This window comes from Chrysoperla carnea, chromosome 3 (genome assembly GCF_905475395.1).
Source record: "Chrysoperla carnea chromosome 3, inChrCarn1.1, whole genome shotgun sequence".
Lineage (NCBI taxonomy): Eukaryota > Metazoa > Arthropoda > Insecta > Neuroptera > Chrysopidae > Chrysoperla > Chrysoperla carnea.
Window position 1 is genome coordinate 26,679,656 of NC_058339.1, and position 11,603 is coordinate 26,691,258.

At 28.3% G+C, this 11,603-nt stretch overlaps 1 protein-coding gene across 1 annotated transcript; it reads left to right on the forward strand.

The window, feature by feature from the left end:
• Window positions 1-1,249: 1,249 nt before the first annotated feature.
• On the forward strand, window positions 1,250-5,940 carry LOC123294459 (SH3 domain-binding protein 1-like). The gene is made up of 5 exons (XM_044875491.1): window positions 1,250-1,382; window positions 1,450-1,576; window positions 2,885-3,157; window positions 3,319-3,583; window positions 3,671-5,940. The coding sequence occupies exons 1-5, from the start codon at window positions 1,333-1,335 to the stop codon at window positions 5,884-5,886; spliced, it is 2,931 nt and encodes a 976-aa protein (XP_044731426.1). The 5' UTR covers window positions 1,250-1,332; the 3' UTR covers window positions 5,887-5,940.
• The last annotated feature ends 5,663 nt before the right edge of the window (window positions 5,941-11,603 follow it).

The following is an 11,603-nucleotide window of genomic DNA, read 5'->3' on the forward strand; positions in this document are numbered from 1 at the left end:
CGAAAGCTATTTTATATCAAAATAAATTATTGAAGTTAAACTTCTTTAGGCTCATTATGAAAAAATGAAGAGAGTGAATTTTTAAGATAAGCGCACACATGTGACTCGAAAACTACATGTTGAAGTAAGTTACAGTTCTTTAACATCGTGAATTTAGTCGTAGTAAAGAGACTGTAGTGTGTGTTATTTGCTTACATTATTTATAAATTATTATATTTGTTATTACCGAAGAAGTATAACTTCTTACGTTCATACATAAGTACACACATCCTTTTTATACCATGCATATATGTAATATGCAAGGTATACTACGTTTAGTCCCAAGTTTGTAACGCTTAAATATATTAATGCTATGAACAAAATTTTGGTACAGGTGTTTATAAAATCACCTAATTAGTTCATTTTCGGTTGTCTGTCCGTCTGTCTGCCAACACGATAACTCAAAAACGAAAAAAGATATCAAGCTGAAATTTTTACAGCGTACTCAGAACGTAAAAAAGTTCAAGTTCGTAAATGAACAACATAGGTCATACAACGTCCATTATCATTATATATATCAGAAATTAGCCCCAGATCGAAATTTGATATAGCTAAGACGAACTTTGATAGATTTGAAATTTGAAGAGCTTTTTCGTTCGTCTTAATAATCTTAATCACGCTGAACTTCGCTTTTCAGTCAATTATAGCACACCCTATACACCAGACTTTATAACTTATCAATAATTAATAAATTATTAAATACAAACACGTTAATTATTCGAATTAACGTAAAGTATTTTTTTATCATCTGTTACCGCTTTTATATTCCGTGAATGTTCATGGTTGTTTAAATTGCAACCCATAGCGCTAATATAGATAAAATATTGGAAAGATAAAAGCGATGTGATAGAATAGAGATTTATAAATGAATATATTTGTTAAAAATTCTTTTGTTTGATATGTGATTAATAATATATATTATATTGTGATATTAGTTTTTTTTTTTGTTTTTTGATAAGATGTTTATGTGAACGAGTGTTTGTGTATGATAATGAACGAAGTATATGAATCGGTGTAACTTCTCAAATCAAGTTCGATGTGTCAAATTGTTGAATGATATCATCATCCGTTTTATTACTTAACAAAAGTTGCAAATAATAATAAAGTTTATTTTTTTATATGATTCTATTAATATACATAATTGTTATTATTAATAATGAAGTTTATCTTAATTTGTTATAACGACGAATTATTATTCGATTAAAATATATTTAAATATTTAGGTTATATTGTTTTGAAAAATATATAAGTAATTTATTTATTTGAAAAATTGTTTATGGATTTGAATTTATAATGAAAAAATCATTAGCGCGAGTCAAACAACAATTAGCCGATCAATTAAGGTATAAAAATTACATTATTATAATTTGGAAGAAAAGCCACTCCCTCTTACGAAATTTTATATTTTAGACCTGGCCGAACTGATGTGTTAAGTGAAGAATTACAGGCAGCTGATAAACGGGTTGAATATTTGCGGGAAGTTTTACAAACATTAAGTAAAGCTTTACCGTTACCTGCAAATGGAGATAAACGACCTGTAAGATTCAAATTTGGATTTAACTACTTAAATAGCTTCGAATGGAACTTACGATCTCCAAAATTTTGAATTTTTGTTTGCAAGTTAATAACCATCTTAAAATATCTATTAAAATGTGCTTGTTTAGATGATAAAAGCTCTTCTTACTGGTTGACCGTTAATAGGGTTGTAGACGCATTTCATTTGCAAAAGGGACCGAATTAAAGCCGGCTAATCTGGACTAAGTTTAGTAGTTTTTAGCGTTTTTTAGGCAGAGCCAAGCTGGATTTATACAATTTCTGCCCTTTCAAGTAGACAGTAACTCGAAAACCAATTTGTATAGAAATTGCTGCCTACACTCGCCTGTTTCCACGAGTGCTTAAAATAGCAGTTAGTAACGTGAGACCCTTCCTGTGAGAAGAACATGAACTTCTGTGGTGAGATATAAGTTTCCACCTTACAAAAAATTGAAATTATTAGCAAAATCATCTAGTGACTCCTAAATATTTATAGTATATTTTCTATTCGTTGTGTGCGTAGTCATGGTAGGGACAATAAAATCGATGCCAGTGCTTCCAGTGAAAAGGAGGCTGTTATGACTAACTTGCAATTCTTTACATGTTAATGTTATAGAAAATGTCAAATTAAAATTATTGAAAAACACGAATTAATTAAACTTAATGCATTTAAAATTGTAAAAATAAGAAATCAAATTGCATAAATATTATTCTTCAAATGTAAATTATCATAATTATTTATTTAAATTTGTGAGACAATAATATTAAATTTTCAATGTAAGTCATAAATGCAATCCATACAATTATATATGCATCCATACAATTCTATAATTAAAGTAGTGTATCGTTACCATGGAAACGAAACTCACGCACGGAGCGAATAAATTAAAAAGATATAGATACTAAAAAGTCATAATTCATTGAGTATATCTCTATGAATATATCTCTATAAAACTCACGCACGGTGCGAATAATAACATCCTTCTTTCTAGAGTACACTTCACACTATTTTAAATAATTCTGAAAACCGTGTTCGTGTCCCTTTCATTTACTCATTATAACAATAAGCAAAGAGAGGGATCTGATGATTGCTTTTTATTAATTAAAATTGGTGCTAATTTTTATTAAAATTATAGTTTTTTTAACAGTTTCAAAACAAATGTAATTTTTTTTCTCAAAAAAGTATTAAATACAATTTATTCATTGCAAACTCAGGTTTACCGAGAATGGAGATCGTGAATTTTGATTCCAAGCATTTCTTTTAACTTTTCCTTAATAATTATAAATAATTGATTATTATATTTACTTTTAGAAAAAAGGACCTGACTACAATATCTATAATTTATTAAAAAATGAAAAATTACAAGCTTTTGATGAAGGCTGTGGTGAATTAATTCAACCAATTTTTTTAAAATATTCTGATATGTTTTATAATTTAGCTGATGAGTATGTGAGTTATGAATCAGAAGTTGATCAAAAAGTAGCGACACCATTACATAAATTACTTGAGACTGATATATCGAAACTAAAGAAAAATTTAAATAAGTATGTTAGTGATCGAGATTCGGCAAATAATCGTTTACAAGTAAGTTTATTACGTTGCATTTATGTCACATCCTGTATATATATTGAACGCCCTGTATATTGTATATATTATATTATAACACTGGTAGCCTTTATTTAACATAAGTCTATTATTTACGATTATTTGAAATCAGATACATTATTTTTAATTAATTTTTGTAGACTGCCCAAAACAGGCATTATGAAATGCCTAATAAACATCATGTTGATCAAAGTAAGTTATCCTCTCTACAAGATGATTTAGAAGAAGCTGGACAAAAGGTTGAACAAGCATCGGATCAACTGGCGCACGATATGTTTACGCTATTATCTAAAGAGCCTGAAATATCCAATTATATTTTATTACACATCAAATTACGTCGACAATATTATGAAAATGCTCTGGATGTGATGAATCGATTAATACCTGACATCGAAAATTTAATAAGTAAGTTTCATTTATGTTTACGAAACGGTACTGTAATAATATTCGTGTATTGATTCAACTAATATTGAAATTTTAAATTCTTTTCAGATAATAGTGAAGTACGACCTGTATTCAATTGCCCGCTAGCCGATCATTTACGTGTGACGAAACGTAAAATAGCACTTCCAATCGAATTATGCGTATGTGCAATTATGGAACATGGAATAGCCGAGGAAGGTTTATTTCGAGTAGCTGGCGGTGCTTCGAAATTACGACGTTTAAAATTGTCAATTGATGCCAATTGTTTAACACTCCCATTACCACCTGAATATAAAGATATTCATTTATTCGCGGGTGTATTGAAATCATATTTGCGAGAATTGCCAGAACCATTGTTAACATTTAATCTGCATGGTGACTGGATTCATGCTGGTCGAATTACTAACGAAGAAAAACGTATAATAGCGATCAAAGACGTATTATCGAACTTACCTCAAGAAAATTATGACAATCTAAAATACTTAATCAAATTTTTATCTGAATTATCAAAAAATTCACAAAATAAAATGTCCTCACATAACATCGCAATTGTGATGTCACCAAATCTTCTTTGGGGCCGACAAGAACCCGATTTGGACGAAGTTTGTTTCACAAGTGTAGCTGTTGATACTTTAGTAACACACGCAGATTTATTTTTCCCCGGTGAAACTGAATTTTATTTAACATATAAATCGGGTGAAATTTTTCGACCCGATTTTTCAAATAAAATTTACACTCATACTAGAAATAGTAGTAACGATACCAATGTTATAATATTAGATCATGAAACAACAGGTGCTAATTATTCAGTGGAAAATTCAAGCCCAAAACCGGTAACTCGCAGAAAAAATAAACCTGCTCCCGAGCCTCCGAAAATTGATGTTGTTCCTTCAAATGAAACGAGTAAAATAGAAAAACCCCCACGTGCAATTGTATCTGGAACTGCAACTGTTAATCGTTCGACGTATAAAAAAGAGAAACAAGATATTGATTCGAAAAATGACGATGACGTAAATGTACAGTCTATGAATGTTCGTCGTAAAAGTTTAGATATTGATCGTGAAATGCCACAATCACCGAAGTCAAATCAAGTAAAAAAAGAGCATCACACTACATTTAGTAAAGAAGATATAAGCGAACCTACTTTAATATCAAATACAGCTACAACACCAGTCAAAGATCTGACTGATCCTTCAACCAAATTCTTTGAGAGTAACCATGCTACTAGCGCCAATGTAAACCAAATAAATGCACAAACAGTTACAGCGGGAAAAATTACAGTAGTTTCTGAAAATTTACAAACGAAATCATGTGTACAACGTCCTACATGTAGACCACCGCCAGTAGCTGCGCCTAGATTATCTTTAGCTGAACAAAATAAAGCAATGGCCAAAGGAAACGAGAATAAAATGACGAAATCTTTGAACGAAGTAGAATTGCGTGGTTGTTCGGAAACTGTAGAATTGCGGCGACCAGCAAATAGAGATGAAATTTATTCAACTTTAGAACGTGGGAATAAACCTACGATACCAGAACGTCCAGCATCATTAAGACCAGCTAGTTTTCGATTAAATCGTCCACCAGTTAGTGTAGGGGATACCTCAGTTAACAATGAATTAAATTCGGGGGTATTAGAAAGAACTGTGATGTACAATGTGCCAGATAAACAGCAAGTATCGTTTGTACAATTCAAAGATAGAATGCCGCCGGGTCATGACACACAAATAGCGGAAAAAGAAAAATTTTTAGGTCATCAACCAGCTGTAAATGATAATTTTAATTCGCAATTTTTATCGTTACGGTTAGAGAAAAATGGTCCTGAGCATGAATCAACAGATGATTTACAACGTAGTACGGATGATTTATCGACAAATTCATTGCAAAGACGACGATCTGTAGGTGCAAAACCCATTCGTCCTCCAAAACCAGATATAGCGAAATCAACTGAACGTCTTAATTTACTTGCGAAATCAAATGAAAGGTTAAATAATGTCACTACTACAATAGTATTAAGTGAAGTTAATAATTCGATTACTGATGCAAAACCTAGTCATGGACGAACTATGTCTGAAGGGAACATTGTAGATTCACCGTCTAACACCATATCGACCTCTTCAACAGATCAACAAGGCAATTCAATTACTGCTCCTGGATTATCTAGTATCACACATCGACCATCATCACCAAAACATGCAAATCCATCAAGGCCTCCTAGGCCGCAACCTCCGCCGCCTCCGCCTCCAACTATAGCTAAGCAAAAAACGTCTGAGAGTACAGATTTATAATAATTTAAGTGAGATAGGCCTAAGAAAAATTTAAATGAAAATAGATGAATCAAATTGAATAAAAATATTCTTTAATCTGTTCGTTTAAACAAAGAAAATCCTTAAAGATAACACTTTTTCAAAATTATTTGCCTAAAATGATGCGACGACAATTAAAAACAAAAAACGCTTTACGCTGAAAGAAATGAAAGTTTAACAAAAAAGATAGTTTTAGATAAATAGATAGGATATTTAAGACTGTTATCAAAAAAAATTATGCTTTATTTTAATTTTCAGCTTTTAAACTGATTTCATTCAATTTATTAGTTATATAAAATGCAAAAATGTTTTTGAAGTGAATATTGGATTTGAAAGCTTGTTCATATTTTTTTAATTTAAAATTCGTTAAATTTATTTTAAAAAGAAAATATTAAATGCATAAGTAAATGTATTTTATATATGTGATGTTCAGTTTTTAAACCTTATCCAATATAGTACAGTAGAGTCTCATTAATCCGCCAGTCTTAAAAACTAGGAAGTGGCGGATTATAAATATGTTCGAATCACTAGATTATATATAAAAATTCATGATGAATAAAATAAAGCATTTCATAATGTACTAATTTAAGAAGAAAATGTATATATTTCTATAGCATGTGCGAACAGAGAAATTCGGATTTGATCTACAATTTTTTTACATTTTTATGGACGAATCATTATTCTATCACTAGGAACTTCTAGGATTTCTGGTCGAAAAAATTAAATATTTTAACATGTTCCTTTTGAAGAGAGATTTAAGCAAATAATAGAGTTTTGAGTTCTTAAACATGTGTCCATTAAATTGTCTTTTTTGCTAAGTTCTTCTCGTCCATTAAATTCGATCTATTAAATTTTCCACTGTTAATTCATGTTGTCCAATATTTTGATATTTTGAATATGTTGTACACTGATGATATAATGTTTTTTTTTTTTTTTTTAATCAGAAAAATGAAAAGGTTTTCGATAAAAAAAGCAGATATTTGGTTTAATAAAGTTCGCATAAAATATAAGAATAATACATATTTTTGTCAGTACATACAAAAAAGAGCTTGCACTTTTTTAATTACTTACTAAATAGTTAATTGAATTGGATTAATGAGATTTTTAAAAGCTGAACTTCCTAAAAAATTCAAATTAATGATAATTTTTGCATTTATATTTTGTTTAGGGTTTACAATTTTTTTTTATGTGAGAGCGGATATAATAAAAATACTGTTTTTAAATAATTTATTTATTTTTAATAATGAAAGCAACAATAATGTAATATCGTTGTGATTACCAACTTCTTGATTTTCTTTTCACTTAGATTTTGTTCATTTGCTTCTTTTAATTTTTCAGTTGTAATTCCCCCATCTCACTTAGATTGTTAAGTAATTTGAAATATTTTATATTATGATTAGTAAATATCATTTTATAAAATTTTTAAACTAAGTCATAAATAGTTTTCATTTTCAGCTCGTTTAACTTTAAGAGCAATTATATTTGTAATACATGACGATTATCTTCTGGTGCTCTTATAGAACAATAATATTACTTAGTAGTGAAAATGTAGTGAATAACAAAATAATTATTGTTACATAACAAGTTCGTAATTTGTTAAAGCTATAAAATAAGCAATTTAGTACATAAATTTCATACGATTATTAAAATATTTACAAGTTTATATGAATTTTCATATGAAGAATGAATATAGTCAATTAAAAATATGTATTAGCGGCAAAAATATTTATTTATTTATTTGATAAAACACCGGAGAATTTTTCAAAATCCCGAGATTGTACGAAAGCTTTTGTAAAGAATATTGAATTCATAATTTGTTTATATTATCAATTTTTTTTTAAAATACCGCAATTTGTTAGTCTCATTTTATGCTTAAACAGGTTTTTTAACAGTGTCGTAGTAAATAGTTTTTATCAATTTACGTATCACGTATTTGTGGCGGTCATACACGTAGGTGAACAACAAATAAAAAGAAACATAGGCAAGTATCAAATGGGGATATAACATCGTATAATGAATGGATTGTATTCAGTTTGCGATGCTATATAATGTTTTTTACTTGCCTATTTAGGTTGTTAATTGGTGCTCGCCTTCGTGTCTGTTCGCAGCTTAAGAAATATTTTTGAAGTGAAAATTTTTTAGTGATACCCGTGGCGTTACAATATTTTTAGAGCAAGAATTTCAATTCATCAACTTTCTTAAATCAAGAGCTCGGTAGTAACAGAAAAGATGAATCATCGTTTTCTTTGTTAGTCCCCATACGTACTTCTGGTATCCGTTTCTTAAAAAGCCTGCGAATGTGCTCTGATCATATGGCTGGCTACGGTCTTGGTATACCATAATATTTATTTATGTTCGATAAATAGCAGGCAGCTAGCTTTGTTGAAACACTTTTTTTAAAAGTCTGTTAAAAATCATCCAAATCGATACTGTTCTTGGGTATTAAGAAGTAAAAACTTTGACTTGACTTTGCAATTAACGACTGAATAACGAACTTGAATCTAAATTGATAAAAAAAAATAGACGAATATCTTAAAAATCATATTCTTTTTAGCTACTTGTTCTTATTGTTAGAAATTGTAAATATTCTAAACGTTTTGCTTTCTTTTAAATTGTTTATCAACTGTTTTCGAATAATATTTTCAATTTTTCATACCGATTGTTAAGTTAGATTATTGTCAAATCACTTTTTAAAAAAATATCACTATACGAATTTTGCTCATAAGGAATTTCTAATGGATAAAAAACTTTCGCAACTTTTAATGTAATTTAATTGTGTTTTAATATTTTAATAGTTATTACGCACAAAATTTGTTGTATAAATATTTAAATTATTCCATTTTTTGTTAAAAAAAATGTATGAATTTCTATTGGTAAATAAATAGAAGCTATTCGCGATTCCAAAATACTGTCCTGAACTCTATTGATTTGGTCATGAACCCGTAATTAGTAGGGTGTAAATAGTTATTATCGTAGAACATATATCAAAATGTAAAATGTGTCAAAGTGTGTCCGAAAAATTCCCTACTGCGATTTTTCAAAGCGGTAACTCAAATATGACGTCATCATGCTCATTTGAAAACGCAATCTTTTCGAAAAAATCGTAGAGGAAATTTGGGGGGGCTAGTCAAATCATTTTAAAAAAAACGTGGTGACCCACGGTCTACCACTTATAGATTTTATAGGAGTCGCGAATTGGTTTCTGGTTTATAAAGAATTTAACCATAAGCTTCACTGTTAAGGAATGCAATAATAATTTTTATTTTATTATTAAAGTAAAATTTAGATGCCTTTTCAATAAAAAATAGTTATATTTTCGTTTTGGCTATTCTATTGCTAAAAATAAGATTTCCTGGTTTACCCAAGTGTAGTCGATATCCTTATATTGTAGATGTATGCAAATGTGACTATATTGACTGTTAAATCTAATTTCGTATGATTTTAGTTTGATTATTCACTTTCCCAAAAATTGAATAGCTGCCTGGCTGAAATTTATAACACTTTTCTTAAAAAATTTAAAAAAAAACTAAATCCAAATAATTTTTAATCCAGTTTATTATTTTAAAGAAATCTTCAGGTACGCCGTACGCTTACGCTTATCAGACTATCAAATACTTAACTTATGCAGGCTCAATTTTTCACAGATGATAAATTTTACATGCTAAATTAAATTTAAAAGTCACAAAATTATTTTAATTCTTAATCTGTTTATGCATTTGTAAAAATAAACATGTACTGTTTTCAATTTGTCTATAAACAATTCAATAAGTTGTTATAAAATGATTGTAGTAAGTGTAAGTTTCTATATTTCCATGAGTTAAGAAATGATTTACACATTTCTTACGAATTTACATGAAAATAATGATTTTCATTTATATGAAATGACAAAAACATCAGCATAACGACTCAGTTGAAAGAAATTTTATGAATTAAATGAAATGAACTTCATAGATGGGGCTGGATTCAACAAATTAAGCCGAATAACAATGTTGAAAAATTAATTCGAACTTGGGACTGGAAAATTTTCATGTTGTAAGTTTTAAATCGAGGCAGTTTTATTGAATTTATAAACTGAAACGCTAAAATTCATACATATTTACACTCCAGGAAACTGGTTAATTTTTTTTTCTATTATTAATATTAAATATTCTATTTTTTTACGTTTCAAATTTTACGTAATCCACGTGATTTAAAAATGTGATTATTGCTTATATAATTATTGTCGTATATGTTGATTCTATTCATCAAAATTTTGCATAATTAATACCTACGTTATGCAATAATAAAAAGCATAAAAATTTGATAGTTGTACAAGGTGATCAAAAAAATCACCGAAACTTCCTACAATTAAATAGATTACACGCCCGAAAATGTACTTCTACAATTAATTTATTTTAATATTTCAGGAAACTTTTTTATGTTGAATTAGTTTATTTCATAAGGAATTTCGAGACCAAAAAAAGCCCCTGTTACTTTAGAAACATAAACTAGTTCAGTGCCATAAAAATTATCCAAATTTAGGATTTAACATTATAATTGCAAAATATTAAAATTAATTAATTGCAGAAAGTTATTTCACTCTTAAATAATTCGGTGATTTTTTGACAACTTCTTGTATCAATATACAAAGAGGTACAAAAAAAAGTTCACACATAAAATCAACACACATCATTTTAATTTTCATCAAAACTATTTATAGGGATTTTTGTGTATTCATTTTTTTGACCTCTATCAGATTAAGTACCGAAGTTTGTATTTAACTGTAAGATTAAACATTAACATTTTTAGAAAAATTTAATTACATTAATTACATTTAAAATTTATTATCAATAAATTTGAAAATATTTAAATACTGATTTTTAAATTTTTGATATTTATACCCGAAATTAAAATCATAACCACCGTGCGAAAAAATACTTTGAATAAAAGTTGTTAAGCATAACATTTCCAACTGATCTGTTGTATATTTTGATTGTCGCATTTTCCGAAAAATTTATATATATTTAATATCGAAATATTGATTTTTCCGAAGATGCAAAATATTAGGAGCAATCAAAATATACAGATCGGTTGGAAAGTATGTTATACAACTTTTATTCAAAGTATTTTTCCCTAAAAAAATCACCAAAAACATGGAAAATTGAACATTGATGTAGATTTTTCAGAAAATATGAAATATAAGAAAAAGTTTATGTGTACAAATCGATCGATTTTACGCCCGATAACTTTAGACTTAACTATTTTTTCTCTAAAATGAATATTTTTCGAGTAAATTGCAAAAAGTTATAGAAACACGTGGAAAATCGTTGATTTTTTTCAAAATCCCCCTTTTTTCTGTTGTTGAGGGTAGGTTCATTTATTTACATTGTCACTGTGAGAAAAAAGTGCAGTCTTTACAAAATAAAAATTGTATGCATTTTATTCGAAGCAATGAAAAGAATAGTATTTAATTCGTATATCTGTATATGAATTATCTCAATGAACAATAATTTATATAAATAGCCAATCTTTGAGTACAGTATATTCGAATAAAAATAGATTTATTTTCAGATATTGACGAACAACGGAACGTACTAAATTAGTACCTACTATTGAAAAAATGTGAACAGTTAATTTTGACTTTTCTATAAATTTAGTGAATAATAAATTATAATTAATTTTAATGGTTTCAAAAAAAGCAAAGGTAACAAAATATTTTA

Bases quoted from the DNA above. Each gene is read 5' to 3' on its own strand.
- LOC123294459 (XM_044875491.1), top strand. From the start codon at position 1,333: ATGAAAAAATCATTAGCGCGAGTCAAACAACAATTAGCCGATCAATTA. The intron at 1,383-1,449 runs GTATAAAAATTA...TTTATATTTTAG, and splicing joins CAATTAGCCGATCAATTAAG to ACCTGGCCGAACTGATGTGT. The intron at 3,158-3,318 runs GTAAGTTTATTA...TAATTTTTGTAG, and splicing joins CGGCAAATAATCGTTTACAA to ACTGCCCAAAACAGGCATTA.